This window comes from Onthophagus taurus, chromosome 8, assembly GCF_036711975.1.
Source record: "Onthophagus taurus isolate NC chromosome 8, IU_Otau_3.0, whole genome shotgun sequence".
In the NCBI taxonomy this organism is placed as follows: domain Eukaryota; kingdom Metazoa; phylum Arthropoda; class Insecta; order Coleoptera; family Scarabaeidae; genus Onthophagus; species Onthophagus taurus.
In genome coordinates, this window is record NC_091973.1 from 6,796,880 (window position 1) to 6,816,478 (window position 19,599).

Sequence of the window (19,599 nt, forward strand, 5' to 3'; positions counted from 1 at the left end):
CGAGATATACAGCATCTGCCTGCCCTCTAGCGTCGATTACATCAGCAACAAATTGGGCGAAGCATGTCAGATTGTCGACAGTAGATCAACCACAAACAAATCCGTGTTGGGGTGGGCTTATGTACTTGTTTAAATAATATGAGATGTGCTTGAAAAGAACGCTTTCAAAAGTCTTCGAGAAACCACACAGCCCTTCTTCAAAATTGGACAGACGTATGACTCTTTCCATAACAACGGAAAGGTAGAAGTAGGCCAGAATCGAAGCACAGTCCTTCAGTAAAAAGCTCGGTATCCCATCAACTCCAGCAATAAGAGTATTCTTTGTACGCTTCAACGCATCCTCAACCTCCTCCAAGCTGTACGCATTATATGCATCGGTAATGAGATGTTTCGATAGACGTCTGTAGCGTTTAAATTCATTCAGGCAATACAGCGAACCAGTACGCTTGTGCCTAGCGCGCATATTCTCCTTCATGCGAATACAATTCTTTACCTCCTTCGTGAACCAAGCAGGCCAACGATGATTCGTAGAATCTCTCACAGTTTTAGGCACTGCTAAATCAAAAACATCGTGTAGCTTGTTATAAAGAAGCCGGCATGCATCATCTATCATTCCAATACCATCCAGGTCCGATCAATTCACCTCACCCAACATCCGATACAACAAAGGTTAGTCTGCACGCTTAAAGTTATAGGTTATAGGAGCATAATCCAGAACAACCGCTAAAGCGGCATGAAATTGTACTGACGAAAATCATGGAAATGTCGGAAATTTGTTAAGGTCGTTTTAAATCTATCATTAGTACCAACGGAACTTCTTGTATTGTAACTAAATAAATATGAGAGTTTGATTGAAATTGCTTATAGAGTATGACTTTTAGAGTCATTATGAAACATTTTTATCAATGTCACCTCAATGCACCGGCTAGTCCATGAGTATTGATCAATACTTATAAGTAAAACCGCTGATTTTTAAGACTTTAGGATTTCTTGTATTGTAACTATTAAACTGTCAATGTTTAGTTGAAACTGCTTATAGATTACTTTTATCTGATTCAATATGAACAATTTTTGTTCGTGTCATCTCAATCCATCGGTTACAGTTTTTGAGTTATAATCAATTATTTTAACCAATACCCTAAATCAAGAGATTTTGGAGCTTCTTGCATTGTAACTAAATAAATATGAGAGTTTGATTGAAATTGCTTATAGATTATGTCTTTTAGAGTCATTATGAAACATTTTTATCAATGTAACCTCAATGCACTAGTCCATGAGTAGTGATCAATGTTATCCACATATTATTCAATTCTTAACACATATTATCAACACATGTCTCGAAACCAACACATTTTCCTCCTCTTGGAAGGAGGCCAATGTTGTTCCTATTCCCAAAGTAAAATCACCAACCGCTTTTTCGGATATACGGCCAATTAGTCTACTGCCAGCAATTTTTTTAAAGGATTTTAGAGAAGCAACTGCGCCTTATCCTATCTGATAACGGAATGGTTACAGTTTTGGTTCTTATAGATTATTCGAAAGCGTTTGACTCCCTTGATATTGATACTCTCATCTCTATTTTACATTACAGTGGCCTGGGCAATAACTCTCTCTCTCTCTTCTTACTCAATATTTAACGGGTAGATCGCAAAGGGTGATCTTAAATGATCGCCAGTCTCTACGGCGACCATTAGCCTCTGGCGTACCGCAGGGCAGTATTCTCAGTCCACTTTTATATAATGTATATACATCCACAATGTCAGAACGACTTCAATGCTGTAAATTTCACTCATATGCTGATGACACCCAGATTTACTACTCGTTCCCACCTGGAAGCAAATTGGTTGAATATGGAAAATCGGCGATTATTGCATAGCTTAAGTTTATATCACAAAATCATTACCACCAAATCGCTACCATATCTATATGAGAAAATAACATACCGGACTGATGTACACAATCTTAATCTCAGACATCGGAATGTACTCGAAATACCCAGCCATAGAACCGAACTCTTTAAGAATTGCTTCTCGTATCAAATAGTTTTTAATTATAATTCCCTCTCATTGGAAATTAAGAACTCTACGACTAAACTGTTTAAAACCAAATATAAAAGATACCTCTGTGCTCGGTCCGGATTCTGCATGTGAACTATCTTCTCTCCTTCATTAGCTGTTTTCCCTGCCAGACAACTATCAGAATCAAAATGCGGGGGAAAAATTAAAAATTCATTTTAATTTACAAAAATTAAAAAATGCATTTTAAATAAAAAAAATATATAATCAAAGAAATATAAATAAACTTAAAAAAGACTGGAATAATCATAATCCATACTTCAGCAAAAATTTAAGAATTATACTGGTGAAAAACCAAACTTAAGGCTCTCAAAAAGATGATGATGGACACCCAGAAAGTAGTTGCTGTCAGTATCAAGAACAAAACATACATAACATTGGCAGAAGACTAGATACTGCTTCTAAAAAACTAAATACTGCTTTTTGAAGACTAGATACTGCTCTGGAAGATTAAATACTGCTTTCTGAAGACTAGATACTTCCGACAGGTCTAAATACAGCGTCTGGAACACTAAATACTACCTTCTAAAGACTAAAATTGCTTTGTGGAGACTAAATACTGCTTTCTGAAGACTGGATACTGCTGACAGGTCTAAGTACTGCAAAAGAAAAATAAGATATTGTTGGAGAAAACATACATAACGTTGGCAGAAGACTAGATACTGCTTCTAGAAGACTAAATATTGCTTTCTGAAGATTAGATACTTCCGACAGGTCTAAATACAGCGTCTGGAACACTAAATACTGCCTTCTAAAGACTAAAATTGTTTTGTGGTGACTAAATACTGCTTTCTGAAGACTAGATACTGCTAACAGGTCTAAATATTACAAAAGAAAGATAAAATATTTTGGAGAAAACATACATAACTTTGGCAGAAGACTAGATACTGCTTCTAGAAGACTAGATACTGCTGACAGGTCTAAGTACTGCAAAAGAAAAATAAGATATTGTTGGAGAAAACATACATAACGTTGGCAGAAGACCAGATACTGCTTCTAGAAGACTAAATATTGCTTTCTGAAGACTAGATACTTCCGACAGGTCTAAATACAGCGTCTGGAACACTAAATACTGCCTTCTAAAGACTAAAATTGCTTTGTGGAGACTAAATACTGCTTTCTGATGACTAGATACTGCTGACAGGTCTAAATACTGCAAAAGAAAGATAAGATATTGTTGGAGAAAACATTAAAAAGGCGCCGGCGCCCCCTTTTAGGTGGCGCCCAGGTGCAGTGCACCCCTTGCACCCCCCGGTAGCGCCGCCTCTGTGTATTGTAACTAAATAAATGTGAAAGTTTGATTGAAATTGCTTATAGATTATGTCTTTTAGAGTCATTATGAAACATTTTTATCAATGTCACCTCAATGCACCGGCTAATCTATGAGTATTGATCTATACTTATAACTAAAACCGCTGATTTTTAAGATTTTAGGTTTTCTTGTGTTGTCACTATTAAACTATGAATGTTTAGTTGAAACTGCTTATAGATTACTTTTATCTGATTCAATATGAACAATTTTTGTTCATATCATCTCAATGTGTCGGTTACAGTTTTTGAGTTATAATCAATTATTTTAACCAATACCCCACATCATGAGATTTTGGAGCTTCTTGTATTGTAATTAAATAAATGTGAAAGTTTGATTGAAATTGCTTATAGATTATGTCTTTTAGAGTCATTATGAAACATTTTTATTAATGTCACCTCAATGCACCGGCTAGTCTATGAGTATTGATCTATACTTATAACTAAAACCGCTGATTTTTAAGATTTTAGGTTTTCTTGTGTTGTCACTATTAAACTATCAATGTTTAGTTGAAACTGCTTATAGATTACTTTTATCTGATTCAATATGAACAATTTTTGTTCATATCATCTCAATGCGTCGGTTACAGTTTTTGAGTTATAATCAATTATTTTAACCAATACCCCACATCATGAGATTTTGGAGCTTCTTGTATTGTAATTAAATAAATGTGAAAGTTTGATTGAAATTGCTTATAGATTACGTCTTTTAGAGTCATTATGAAACATTTTTATCAATGTAACCGGCTAGTCTATGAGTATTGATCTATACTTATAACTAAAACCGCTGATTTTTAAGATTTTAGGTTTTCTTGTGTTGTCACTATTAAACTATCAATGTTTAGTTGAAACTGCTTATAGATTACTTTTATCTGATTCAATATGAACAATTTTTGTTCATATCATCTCAATGCGTCGGTTACAGTTTTTGAGTTATAATCAATTATTTTAACCAATACCCCACATCATGAGATTTTGGAGCTTCTTGTATTGTAATTAAATAAATGTGAAAGTTTGATTGAAATTGCTTATAGATTACGTCTTTTAGAGTCATTATGAAACATTTTTATCAATGTAACCGGCTAGTCTATGAGTATTGATCTATACTTATAACTAAAACCGCTGATTTTTAAGATTTTAGGTTTTCTTGTGTTGTCACTATTAAACTATCAATGTTTAGTTGAAACTGCTTATAGATTACTTTTATCTGATTCAATATGAACAATTTTTGTTCATATCATCTCAATGCGTCGGTTACAGTTTTTGAGTTATAATCAATTATTTTAACCAATACCCCACATCATGAGATTTTGGAGCTTCTTGTATTGTAATTAAATAAATGTGAAAGTTTGATTGAAATTGCTTATAGATTACGTCTTTTAGAGTCATTATGAAACATTTTTATCAATGTCACCTCAATGCACCGGCTAGTCTATGAGTATTGATCTATACTTATAACTAAAACCGCTGATTTTTAAGATTTTAGGTTTTCTTGTGTTGTCACTATTAAACTATCAATGTTTAGTTGAAACTGCTTATAGATTACTTTTATCTGATTCAATATGAACAATTTTTGTTCATATCATCTCAATGCGTCGGTTACAGTTTTTGAGTTATAATCAATTATTTTAACCAATACCCCACATCATGAGATTTTGGAGCTTCTTGTATTGTAATTAAATAAATGTGAAAGTTTGATTGAAATTGCTTATAGATTACGTCTTTTAGAGTCATTATGAAACATTTTTATCAATGGCACCGGCTAGTCTATGAGTATTGATCTATACTTATAACTAAAACCGCTGATTTTTAAGATTTTAGGTTTTCTTGTGTTGTCACTATTAAACTATCAATGTTTAGTTGAAACTGCTTATAGATTACTTTTATCTGATTCAATATGAACAATTTTTGTTCATATCATCTCAATGCGTCGGTTACAGTTTTTGAGTTATAATCAATTATTTTAACCAATACCCCACATCATGAGATTTTGGAGCTTCTTGTATTGTAATTAAATAAATGTGAAAGTTTGATTGAAATTGCTTATAGATTACGTCTTTTAGAGTCATTATGAAACATTTTTATCAATGGCACCGGCTAGTCTATGAGTATTGATCTATACTTATAACTAAAACCGCTGATTTTTAAGATTTTAGGTTTTCTTGTGTTGTCACTATTAAACTATTAATGTTTAGTTGAAACTGCTTATAGATTACTTTTATCTGATTCAATATGAACAATTTTTGTTCATATCATCTCAATGCGTCGGTTACAGTTTTTGAGTTATAATCAATTATTTTAACCAATACCCTACATCATGAGATTTTGGAGCTTCTTGTATTGTAATTAAATAAATGTGAAAGTTTGATTGAAATTGCTTATAGATTATGTCTTTTAGAGTCATTATGAAACATTTTTATTAATGTCACCTCAATGCACCGGCTAGTCTATGAGTATTGATCTATACTTATAACTAAAACCGCTGATTTTTAAGATTTTAGGTTTTCTTGTGTTGTCACTATTAAACTATCAATGTTTAGTTGAAACTGCTTATAGATTACTTTTATCTGATTCAATATGAACAATTTTTGTTCATATCATCTCAATGCGTCGGTTACAGTTTTTGAGTTATAATCAATTATTTTAACCAATACCCCACATCATCAGATTTTGGAGCTTCTTGTATTGTCACTGAATAAATATGAGAGTTTGATTAAAATTGTTTATAGATTATGTCTTTTAGAGTCATTATGAAACATTTTTGTCAATGTCACCTCAATGCACCGGCTAGTCCATGAGTAATGATCAATATTTATAACTAAAACCGCTGATTTTTAAGACTTTAGGATTTCTTGTGTTGTCACTATTAATCTGTCAGTATTTAGTTGAAACTGCTTATAGATTACTTTTATCTGATTCAATATGAACAATTTTTGTTCATATCATCTCAATGCGTCGGTTACAGTTTTTGAGTTATAATCAATTATTTTAACCAATACCCCACATCATGAGATTTTGGAGCTTCTTGTATTGTCACTAAATAAATGTGAAAGTTTGATTGAAATTGCTTATAGATTACGTCTTTTAGAGTTATTATGAAACATTTTTATCAATGTCACCTCAATGCACCGGCTAATCCATGAGTATCTATAGTTATAATTAAAACCGATGATTTTTAAGACTTTAGGATTTCTTGTATTGTAACTATTAAACTGTCAACGTCTAGTTGAAACTGCTCATAGATTACTTTTATCTGATTCAATATGAACAATTTTTGTTCATATCATCTCAATGCATCGGTTACAATTTTTGAGTTATAATCAATTATTTTAACCAATACAATAATATTAAAAAGAATTTCAAATTTAATACGCCATCTGTGGGCAAAAAGAAGAACTAATTTGAATTTGCTTTTTCTTTTTTAAATACATTGAATGTAAGATTAAATTGAGTCTGAATTCCAATTTAAATCAAAAAAAGATTAGAGTGCCACATTAAATTCATCATTATTCGTCAAAAATGAATGAATTTGAGCTAAAATATTCAAATACGTCAACGTCAAATCAAACGCGCATGCGTGACGTTATCACCTCGTCGGAAAAAACCCTGAATTTGTCTGTGAAAAAACTACAACTAATTCTTAGAAAAAAGTGAGTATCATTACAATTCTCATTTAGGTAAGAAAAAGTTAATTATAATTTTCATTTATTTAAAACTATGGAATCAATATCAACTTTAAAAGCGAAATTAAATAAAATAAATGTTAGCGGTTGATATCTAACCTCACTTTTTAACCGAACGAATTTCAAGGATTCTAGAAAATAAACGGAGTGAATGTTTACGTGGCTATTTTATTTTTCAGATTTTACGCAATGGACGATATTAAGCTGCAGATAATTAAAAGCATATTAAGGTTTCTTCGTGATGAAATTGAACATAGTACTCTTGATGCCGAGCAGAAAGAATCTTTGGACGTCGCCCGACAGTGTTTGGAATCAACATATGAGGTTGATGGAAATGATCTTGCATCTTTAGCAAACGCAGATGATTTGAATTTGATGTTTAGAGCCAATTCAGAAGTTAGTGAAGATATTAGTATAATAGCAGAAGAACTTAAAGTGAAAGGAAACGATCAGATGAAATTAGGTTTATATTCAGAAGCGCTGGATTTATATACAAAGTAACTTTAGTGTTTAAACTAATCAATATTGTTAGGTGATTAACTTAACTTTGTTTTTAGGGCTATCAATTTAAATCCTAGAAATCCTGTTTATTATTGTAATAGAGCAGCTGCTTACAGTCGATTAGAAAGGCATTGGGATGCTATTTCTGATTGTAAAGAGTCTATTAAATTATCTCGTTCGGCTAAAGCTTATGGAAGAATGGGGTAATTATTAATTATGAGCATATACAGGATGGTCATTAGACGTTTCTGGGGTTCTGGCCAAAATAAAAATTTGAGAATTCATATTTTAGTATTACCAATTACGTTCGCTTCGTCTAAAATATTTTCAGATTTCTAGCACTTCCGGTTATACCGGAAGTCGCCACCTACTTCATTTTTTTAAATGGAACACCCTGTATGTTTTTACATATTTGGATTTGTCTGTTTTGAAGGGTTATAAATAACTTTACTTTTTGCAATTTGATTCGGCCGTTCTCGAGTTATTCGAATTTTTCTAGAAAAATCTGCTCCAGCGGACATTTGTTCAAAAAATCATAGAACACTGGTTTTTTGAGATATCAATTTAGGACTCAGAACATGCTTAAACAACGTTATGGAGTATGTTTTGGTGCCGAGAACGGCTGTCTAGATCGTTTGGTCACTTTAGTATGACGCGTTAACTTTTCGAAATTTCGAAGCACCATAACTTAATTTTTTTAAATGGCATCCCCCATATTTTATTACTTAGTCGTCTTCGGCGTCTCATTTTACATCTTTTATACTCCATATGTCCTATGCCTAACATTAATAATTTGAGAAATAATTAGGGTTTTTTGATTGATATCAATATTAACCTAGTGTGCTATGGAAAACAAATGTTTAATGAATTATTAACAAACGTCAAAGTCTGATTTACGTTGTTTGATGCTTGTGAGTCTAAAACCGGTTAGAATGGATATTAATAACGTAAATAATGTTTATACAAATGAAGAAATCCATGATTTATTTTTTGTGCACGAAAAGTGCGACAAAGTTCTTAGCAGAACTTGCAGAATGTTTAATGAAAATTATCCATATTTACCTCCGACGAAAAAAGTTAAATTTAGAAGAATAGAAGCAAATTTTTTGCATTTAGGACGAATTAATTACGTGTTAAACCCAAAAATGTAGTAGATAATGCAACGGAATTATTTCGAGCCCAGTCCCAACACCTCAATTCGAGCTGCCAAAGAAGATCTGGGAATTAAATTAAGAATTTCTTGATTTGTGTAAATATTACTTTCGTTATTGTTATCGATTTTAACTCTTTTCAGTACTAATATTAAGGGACCTAACAGATAATTATTACCTCACATGCATCAAGTGACGTAAACAAGTGAGTCTTTGACGAGAACTCATTGAGAAGGCTTGTTTTTCATGGCACCCTAATTATCTCCCAAACTATTAATGTTAGGTATGGGACATATGGGATATAAAAGATGTAATGAGACACCGAAGACTACCAAGTAATAAAATATGGGGGGTGCCATTAAAAAAAATGAAGTTATGGTACTTCCAAATTTCGAAAAGTTAACGTGCCATAGTAAAGTGACCAAACGTTCTAGACAGCCGTTCTCGGCACCAAAACATACTCCATCATGTTGCTTAAGCATGTTCTGAATCCTAAATTGATATCCCAAAAATCGAGTGTTTTCTGATTTTTTGAACAAATTCGAATAACTCGAGAACGGCCGAATCAACGCGACTTCCGGTATAACCGGAAGTGTAAGAAATCTGAAAATATTTTAGTCGAAGAGTTCGTAATTAATAATACTTAAGCCTGAATTCTTAAATTTTTATTTTCGCCAGAACCCCAGAAACGTATAATGACCGGTCTCGCTGAGACACCCTGTATATACTATCTCCTATATCGCTGACTGCCTATTTAAGCAATGAGAGGAGAGCATTTCCATCAAAGGCAGTTGGAATAGTATATTGTCTGTCTTTGTCATGCCTCCATGTCTCGAAAGCGCTTGCGCGAATCATAAATTTTCAAGAATTTGAAGTGTTTCGCGCGTATTTTATGCAGCTTTAAAATGCAATTATTACAGGGTGTCCCGTTAAGGGTACGGAACGGCTGTATCTCGACAACGGTAAGGCCTATAGGTTTGGGAAAAAAATTCTTATAAGCAAAGTGGGTAAGAGAAATAGCTGGTAATTATTTTGAAGTTCGTAATTCGACCGCTAGGGGGCGTAACTGCCACAGAGAAACATAAATTTCCGCTTTCTCAGAAAGTTAGACGATGAGCTATAACTTTGATAACATCATTTAGTAGCTTGGATAACACCGCATCGCTTTTGTTTTGCGATATTTCTCATATCTGTCATAATAAGAGAGGGGGAGGCCAATATGTTTTCAAATGTTTATATTTTAATATCTCCTGGACCATTTAACCGATTTGAATATTTTTGGTCTTGTTTGAAAGAGCATTTCATGCTCTTTTAAAAGATATTTTCAGTAAGACCGTTTGCTTTAAAACAAGTAAGCTAGAGGGCGTTATCTGCAGCGATTACATATTTTTATAACAATAACAATTAATTAATAACAATAGAATATTGTGACCATTTTCAAAAATCCAGTGGACTTAAATCTGGATTTCTCACTATTAAAAAACTCATTATGTCGTGGCATTTTCGTTGTCGAGCCAAAAAACTTATGATTTGATTTATCAAACGAGCAGCGTGTATCTAGCGCCCTCTACGAGCAATAACAAAACAAGTTTCAAATTCGTATTTCTCATGGTCGAAAACATAAAACTACCAAATTTTATGTTAATAGTACAAAAATCTTCAAAATTATTAAGAAATTTCGAAATAAGAATTTAACTTTCAACTCCCTGTGCCTCGAAAACCACTGACTTTTGTATAAGAGATGTTACGTTAAATCATCATATTTTGGTGTTTAGTATCTGCGGTATTCGGATTTCCCATTCTTTCTGACTCACCCTGTACACATGTAACCTATAATATACATAATTAAATGTTTAGATTTTAAGTTATGTTCATGTCAAACATTTATTTGGTGATTTATAAACATCAAGGTCATCAGGTGCTATTAATTTTTAATACTACCGTCGAATAAGACAATAGCGTACTCGCCACGTGCTCACGCATGCCTCTTGAGTAAAAGGGGGCATGACAGAGACAGATATATATATATCTGCACTCTAGTCCTGACACTCTTTGGCTGCCGTAGTCAGCGATATAGGAGATAGTATATATATGATTATGAGTTTTCTACACGTGTGAAGTTGGCCATAGATTTTAAACTGAAAAAAATTCGTGATCGGGGTATTTAATCGATCTAATTTCAACGACATCGTGTTCATGATCGCCTCTTGTTACAAATTCGAAAAGAAAATTTTCCTAACCATGTCCTATAGTCCGGGAAAATCGTTTTTCTTCAAACTTTCGCAAAATTCGGCCTGTTCGGGGTTTCTAATCGATCTAATTTGAACGGCATCTTAAATCTATGGCCAACTTTACACGCGTGAGTTATCTTTATATTTTTATTAATTTATTTTTTTATTAGTGTTGCATATTCAAATATGCACATGTATAAGGAAGCTAAAGAAGCTTATGCAAAAGCTCACGAATTAGATCCGTCAAATGTGACATACGAGCAAAATTTGAAGTTAGCCGAAGAACTTTTAACGTCATCGAGCACATCATCTCGGAGTTCAACGGCGACGGCAGCTCCAGGTGCAGCGCCGGCGGGATTCCCGAACGTGTCAGGGTTGGACTTTAATAGCTTCATGAACAATCCCGCCCTTCTGAACATGGCGTCCCAAATGCTCAACGACCCGTCGTTTAGATATATGTACGTATACGTTTTTTAAGTTGTCTTTGTCACATTTCAAACGTGTTCGTTCAGGGTGTCTGGGATCATGTCGTCAGGACCAAATGACGAGGCAAACATAGACGCTTTTGTTACAGTGTGAGTATCTGTTGATATTCGAAATTTTAGGTCTCGGGTTTTTAGTACTTTATTTTGTTGACGCCTTCAAATAAATTTTCAACTGAGGTAGTGTTTTTAATCTGAAAATGTTTGGAGCTGTCCCACATCATAGGGGTAGGGAATTTATTTGAAGACTTTGTACTAACCAATACAGGATGTCCCGTATCTTCCGCATCATATGGTTGAAGGATACATTATTTTGAAGCAATTTTTCTAATAATATTTTTTCGTAATGTTTATAATAACCGCACGGGAACTGTTTATAGTCGTCCAATGAGTTATGAACGGTCCGCCGCGCCGTTCATAACTCGTTTCTCACGTGTACTCACCAATAGATTCGACACGGAAAGAGAAATAAATTTTTTCCGTGAATCATTTCTGAAGTTGCCACATTATTGCGATATTTGAATAAAAATTAAATTAATAAGAAAGCTGATAAGATATGTCAACTTATTTGGATCCAAGATTTCAAGAAAATTCCAAGATCCTTCAAGAAATTAATTGTATAGCGAATTTTGAAAATTATCGAAAATTTTATCAAAACTTCAAATATTGTTTTCTCAAAAACTAAAAGAGATTTTTCAAAACGGCTTGTTGCATTAAAAAGAGGATACTTTAATTAATAATTGGTGGTATTTCCACAAGGATCCTTCAAGAAATTAAATTTATAGCGAATTTTGAAAATTATCGCAACATCGAAAATTTTATCATAACCTCAAATATTGTTTTCTCAAAAACTAAAAGCTATTTTTTAAAATGGGTTGGTTCATTGGAAAGAGGACGCTTTTATTAACACTTTGGGAAATTTTGCATACTCATATTCCAAGAAGTGGATTTTATACGAATTTTTAAACTTAATCGGCCAAAATTGCAAAATCGATTATTTCAAAAATTTATTTCTCAAGAACTAAAAGAGATTTTTCAAAACGGCTTGTTGCATTAAAAAGAGGATACTTTAATTAATAGTTGGTGATATTTCCACAAGGATCCTTCAAGAAATGAAATTTATAGCGAATTTTGAAAATTATCGCAACATCGAAAATTTTATCAAAACTTCAAATATTGTTTTTTCAACAACTAAAAGTTATTTTTCAAAACGTGTTGGTTCATTGGAAAGAGGACACTCTTATTAACTCTTTGGGAAATTTTCATACTCATATTCCAAGAAATGGATTTTATACGAATTTTTAAAACTTAATCGGCGAAAATTGCAAAATCGATTATTTCAAAAATTTATTTCTCAAGAACTAAAAGTGATTTTTCAAAACAGCTTGTTGCATTAAAAAGAGGATGCTTTAATTAATAATTGGTGATATTTCCACAAGGATCCTTCAAGAAATTAAATTTATAGCGAATTTTGAAAATTATCGCAACATCGAAAATTTTATCAAAACTTCAAATATTGTTTTTTCAAAAACTAAAAGTTATTTTTCAAAACGTGTTGGTTCATTGGAAAGAGGACACTCTTATTAACATTTTGGGAAATTTTCATACTCATATTCCAAGAAGTGGATTTTATACGAATTTTTAAAACTTAATCGGCGAAAATTGCAAAATCGATTATTTCAAAAATTTATTTCTCAAGAACTAAAAGTGATTCTTCAAAATGGCTTGTTGCATTAAAAAGAGGATACTTTGATTAATAATTGGTGATATTTCCACAAGGATCTTTCAAGAAATTAAATTTATAGCGAATTTTCAAAACAATAAATAAAAGAAATTAATCGATCGTAATTGATAATATTAAATAATTATTCGTGAGACGATCTTTTTTATAAAAACGAAACGTATAAACGTTTTATGGTTTCATTTATATTATTTCCTTAAGAAAGATAATTTGTAAGTAATTAACTTTTATTGTAAGGTTGTTATTTTTAGTTGCTTTTGTATTTTAGTTATACTCTGATGAAGATCGAAAAAAACGATCGAAATATTAGTACGAAATAAAATAGTTTCTTTTTATAAAAAAGATCGTCTCACGGATAATTATTTAATATTAATTTTCAAAACGTCAAATATTGTTTTTTTAAAAACTAAAAGTTATTTTGTGGGTATGGTGGAGTACTAAGTAATAGGTTTTTAATATGCGACCAAAGCCGAATATTTGGTAATTATCCTGTATCCGGCCGGATATCCGTTCCACCACTACCGTGCGGTGATTATAAACATTTCGAAAAATTGTTATTAGAAAACCGCTTCAGAATTATGTGTCCTTCAACCGTATAATGCTCTGATGCGGTAGATACGGGACACCTATACATAGAACAAAAAGTTTTAAACTGGAAATTTCCTTATTTTAATACCAAAAATGTGATATTAGTTTTATCTAGATCACCTATTTTCTTTTATTCAGTTTTTTCTTAATTAACCCATTAGTGCATGAAGTTATTCTTTTGATCAAAAACAACTTTTTTGTATTTTTATTTAATTTTATTATCTATTATATCAAAAAAGAATTTTTTTTTGGAAAAAAAATATTTTAGCCCTTAACTATGCGTAGAATACACTGTATCATATTTGCGTTAATAATACTTTAATATAACAGAAATACAATAATTTAAAAACGTAATTATTCACAAAAAAGATGTTAAGGAATAACAAATATGTTTTAGTATTATTTAGTATGATAATATTCAACTAATAATATTACTTTATACATATGAAATTTGACTTTTTTGTACAATGATTACATCGTCGATTTGTCTTGGAGAATTGAATCAAAAGACCAATGTTATCATAACGGATTGTCAGCAATGGCTCAGATACAGAAGTTTTCATATGATGACTTAGCTGAGTGCTATGTATCGCCGAAATGCCAGTAATGAAGAACAGTAACTAAGAGAAACATCACTTTCTGTATAGTGCAACAAATTCATCTAAATTATCCACCCCACGCTTTCCTTTATTATAGCTTGTTACCATTCCAGGCTGCTCTATAACTCTATAAGACCTACTTTGTTTGCACCATGGTGAGATTTTTCTGGAAAGTTTATAGCCATGGCAATCACTTTGTTATTTTTCCATTGAATAAGTAATACTTCATCACTTCTCATGAAAAATTAATGACCCAATGTCACCAACTTGAACTGGTTCCATAAAATGTTACTAAAATCTCATTACAGCATCGGATGCTGTAAGGAGTCTCATTACAGCACCCGTTTGAGTACTATAATAGCTTTCATTACCGTCGCGAATTACAAAAAATAATTAAAAATAATCCAATGGATCTTCTGCTTGGTCATCTTCTTTGGAATGTTTTTTGGACAATGGAGTAGTATCTTCACGCCAATTGCACTTCTTTTGATGATATTGACGTTTTTCTTCTCAAATGTGCAAGTGGTAGAATCTTCCATAACATCTTCCACCAAAACCATACAAATTGCCGTTTTTTTTTATAATATGACGTTTGATAAATAAATAAAATATAATTTTGACGCCCCTTTTGAGGGACACTGCACTAATGGGTTAAGTCGGATTATGTGGTTGTTTTTAATAAACACAGTTATTTTGTTTAATTGTGATGTTGCTTTCGCTAGTGTTAATGCTTAGTTAAGCAAAATTTGGTCTCTAATGATCGATAAGCTTTTCTAAATTAGTTTTTGGCACTTATAGATGTTTGAAGTAATAAAATTTTTAAGTAATTTTTGTTATGGCTCATATTTATTGTCTACATATCAGAAAAAAAAAACTTTTTTCATGTTTATTGATTATATTCATTACTTCAAAGACATCATGTTGATGAGTAATTAGAAGTTTTAATAGAATAATAAATTTTTAATAGAATAATAATAGATGTTTAATATCTGAGTTAATAATAATTTTTAACTATAACATATTATTATTGTTTCTGGCGATTTACTTACATTTGCATGTATCATATGTTTAATAAAATAAAAATCAGATTTAAGTTGCTCATATCACAGAACACAGAATGGCTTTGGACTATAACTCTTATTCAATTAATAATACACTTAAAAGACTAATTTCTAGTGATGGAACGGATAGTGATTTTGCGAAAAGCCCGATACCACCAGATATTCGGCATCCCCTTCGGCCATTATGGTTATAATTTTTGGTGCAACATCGAAAATTTTATCAATATTTCAAATATTGTTTTCTCAAAAACTAAAAGTTATTTTTCAAAACGGGTTGGTTCATTGGAAAGAAAACACTCTTATTAACACTTTGGGAAATTTTCATACTCATATTCCAAGAAGTGGATTTTATACAAATTTTTAAAACTTAATCGGCGAAAATTGCAAAATCGATTATTTCAAAAATTCATTTCTCAAGAACTAAAAGTGATTCTTCAAAACGGCTTTTTGCATTAAAAAGAGGATACTTTAATTAATAATTGGTGATATTTACACAAGGATCCTTCAAGAAATTAAATTTATAGCGAATTTTGAAAATTATCGCAACATCGAAAATTTTATCAAAACTTCAAATATTATTTTTTCAAAAACTAAAAGTTATTTTTCAAAACGGGTTGGTTCATTGGAAAGAGGATACTCTTATTAATACTTTGGGAAATTTTCATACTCATATTCCAAGAAGTGGATTTTATACGAATTTTTAAAACTTAATCGGCGAAAATTGCAAAATCGATTATTTCAAAAATTTATTTCTCAAGAACTAAAAGTGATTTTTCAAAACGGTTTTTGGCATTAAAAAGAGGATACTTTAATTAATAATTGGTGATATTTCCACAAGGATCCTTCAAGAAATTAAATTTATAGCGAATTTTGAAAATTATCGCAACATCGAAAATTTTATCAAAACTTCAAATATTGTTTTCTCAAAAACTAAAAGTTATTTTTCAAAACGGGTTAGTTCATTGGAAAGAAGACACTCTTATTAACACTTTGGGAAATTTTTATACTCATATTCCAAGAAGTGTATTTTATACGAATTTTTAAAACTGAATCGGCGAAAATATGCAAAATACGAAAAAATTGTCGATTATTTCAAAAACTTATTTCTCAAAAACTAAAAGAGATTTTGCAAAACGGCTTGATGCATTAAAAAGAGGATACTTTAATTAATAATTGGTGATATTTCCACAAGGATCCTTCAAGAAATAAAATTTATAGCGAATTTTGAAAATTATCGCAACATTGAAAATTTTATCAAAATTGTTTTCTCAAAAACTAAAAGTTATTTTTCAAAACGGGTTGTGCATCGGAAAGAGGACACTTTGGGAAATTTTTGTTGAAATGTTATATTTTATCATAAAGCAATCCCAATCAAGAGTGCATTAATATTTTATGAGTAGTTGTATATAATATAAAACAAGTGAATATTGTTATTATTAATTGTCAATATATAAAGATAATAAAAAGGTTTGTTAAACTGTTAAAACATATCACTCATAATTTTAATAGGTTACGATCAAAATTTCACAAAGGAAGTATATAAAAGATATTCTACAGCGATTTGGTATGGAGAACTCAAAACCAGTCAGTACACCAATGGACCCAAATGCAAAATTACAAAAACCTGAAGTAAAAAACGAAGAAATAATGAAAAAGTATCCATATCAAAGTCTGATCGGAAGTTTAATGTATGCATCAATTGGTACAAGACCAGATATTACATTTGGCGTTAACTTCTTATTTGTGTTAAATTGACTTAACACAAATTGCAATGAGAGTCATTGGATTACCGCAAAAAGAGTGTAAAGGTATTTAAAAGGAACAATAAATTTGGAACTAACCTATAGAACTTCAGGGAAAGAAAATAAATAAATAATGGAATGTTATACAGATGCAGATTGGGGATCATCTATAGATGATCGGCGCTCCTATACTGGTTATCTGTTTAAAATGGCAAATGCAGAAATCTCGTGGGAAACTAAAAAACAAAGGACCGTTGCTTTATCAAGCACAAAAGCCTTTAATTAATAATTGGTGATATTTGGAGTACTAAGATATATTGTTGGATATCTGGCCAAAGCCGGATATTTGGTAACTAACCACTACTAATTTCTATTCTGTATTCTGTGGTAGTATGCTTTACGCATTTTTTTACAGCACTCTAGATTATTAAAAAAAAATATTTCATTTATTTCTCATACAACATTTTTTCTAGTACTTTTTAATATGATTATGCATAAACTTAATATAGTTCTTTACAAACGTAATTATAATTGTTTGTTGATATTTTCAGAGGTCAACAATTAGCTCAGCAAATGCAAACTGCTTATCCGAATTTAATGGAGACATTAAGATCCAGCATGGGTGGAAATCGAGGTCCAGAAGACGACCAACAGAACCAAGATCCTCCGAATCCTCCGTCGACTGGCAATTAAATAATGTTAAATGTAAAAGAACTTATAAAATTTGTTTGGTAAATGTTTTTTTTTGTATCTTTAATTTTTTGTAGCGCTATAAGCGTAATATAAATGGAGTAATAAATTGTGACAACTACTTTCAGATGGCTATTTTTCTTTTTATTATTATTGTTATGGAAATATTTGAAAAGTGACGTGCAATGTAGAAATTACGAGTCGGGATCATCTGACGCAATTGGCAGCGGATGGTTGTGAAAAAAAAGAAGAGTGAAGCGATGTAGCGTCTATATTATAAATTGACTTTTTCAGTTTAGGGGGGCGTAAGATATTTCAGTGGGTGCTACTTAATTTAGCGCGGCTTCTATTTTTATTCTGGCCACTCCGTTGCCACTTTGCAAAGGCTTTGGCAGTCGCGTTTGTAAATAATGGTATTTTTTTGTCTGAATCATTTCGCGGGCAGGTCGGGTTTAATTTCGCTAATTGACAGCTCCGACAAGAAAACCGTCTTGAGTATGGGGAAATATTTGACGTGTTTTTACATGCGTATATTAAATTATACTGCAGTTTCTAATGAAACAATGATTTATTTTCTAATTAGATAAAACGGTTAAAAATGATTGCTTCGAATGAAAATTATCGATAAAAATATGTTTTTTTAACAGCGAACTAATTTTTCTGGCCGCAACCAAGGTATTACATAATAAATTGTTGGACGGGAGCCTGCTCGAAAAAAAGATGACTCATATCTAGATAAAAAAATTGCCGAAAAACTGAAAATGTTTACTAAAATCCAAGTGGGTCATAAAGACCATTTAAATTGATGACAAGACACCTATTAGTCTCTCCTGAATTAACCGTGCACTTCGCGTTATGCACCGGGTCAACAAAAATGACTAATGAACGATGTTTTCTCCCCAAGCTTCATTTTTCCACTTGGCTCACTGAAAACGACGTTACAAAATCCATCCTCGACGTTTCAAAATAGACCCGGGCCCCTATATGTGTCACGTCAATACAATAACGGGGTCAAGAATGCCACCGGCGCATCCAGATCATTATTACTTGTAATTTAAATAAATTATGATTTAATAAAATTATGTAGTGTTATTAAATATATTTTCCATTTACACTGACCTATAAAAGACCAATTTAGATTTAATGTTCAAAATTTGAATTGTGGCACTTAAAGAGTGTTGACTGAAAGGAATAATATTGGCAAATTAACAGTGGGAAATGTTTTGTAGGCATTGATCGATAAAAGTCGATTTGTAAGGAAGGTTAATCCCCACCTTGAGCTGTTAAAATACGTTGCCGCGGAAATTAGGCAGTTGATCGCATGCTGTTAGGGAGAGAAGTCGTGCGGTGACGCTTGCGCCTAGGATGCTACTAGTGACGTCACTAGGGCGTCTTTCCGCAGGCGCAGCTCGCCGCCCTATATGGCTTGGCATGGCACCAGACTATGTATAAGATTACATCTCTTTTTCTCTGGACTCCGCTAAAAATACTCGGTCCGACAGTTATTTCTAGAAGATTATATAGGTTTCTTTCGAAGAGGTTTTCATTTGGATTCGAAAGGCCGGCCTTGCTTGTCTCCCCTGCACTATAATAGTGTTTTCATGAAACCATATTTTTATTTCCATGCTGACCGATTTAGCATCAATCACCACCTGCGACATATTTTTAACATGCGACAACGACCTAAACCTAACTTAATTACGCTAATCAGTTTTCTAGGGCAACCTCACTTCTTTCATACTGACCT

The 19,599-nt window shown here is 32.0% G+C and overlaps 1 protein-coding gene across 4 annotated transcripts; it reads left to right on the plus strand.

Moving 5' to 3' along the window:
* Nucleotides 1-126: 126 nt before the first annotated feature.
* Nucleotides 127-17,979, plus strand: LOC111424923 (small glutamine-rich tetratricopeptide repeat-containing protein alpha-like). 4 transcript variants are annotated; one of them, XM_023058645.2, is made up of 6 exons: nucleotides 127-669; nucleotides 7,246-7,563; nucleotides 7,624-7,770; nucleotides 11,120-11,407; nucleotides 11,462-11,524; nucleotides 17,714-17,979. In XM_023058645.2, the coding sequence occupies exons 2-6, from the start codon at nucleotides 7,256-7,258 to the stop codon at nucleotides 17,853-17,855; spliced, it is 948 nt and encodes a 315-aa protein (XP_022914413.1). In that variant the 5' UTR covers nucleotides 127-669; nucleotides 7,246-7,255; the 3' UTR covers nucleotides 17,856-17,979. The 4 variants fall into 4 exon arrangements, with proteins under 4 accessions (XP_022914413.1, XP_022914410.1, XP_022914411.1 ...); XM_023058642.2 differs by lacking the exon at nucleotides 127-669 and adding an exon at nucleotides 6,888-7,033; XM_023058644.2 differs by lacking the exon at nucleotides 127-669 and adding an exon at nucleotides 6,971-7,060.
* Nucleotides 17,980-19,599: the final 1,620 nt, after the last annotated feature.

Bases quoted from the DNA above. Each gene is read 5' to 3' on its own strand.
- LOC111424923 (XM_023058642.2), top strand. From the start codon at position 6,903: ATGAATGAATTTGAGCTAAAATATTCAAATACGTCAACGTCAAATCAA. The intron at 7,034-7,245 runs GTGAGTATCATT...TTTATTTTTCAG, and splicing joins CAACTAATTCTTAGAAAAAA to ATTTTACGCAATGGACGATA. The intron at 11,408-11,461 runs GTACGTATACGT...GTGTTCGTTCAG, and splicing joins GACCCGTCGTTTAGATATAT to GGTGTCTGGGATCATGTCGT.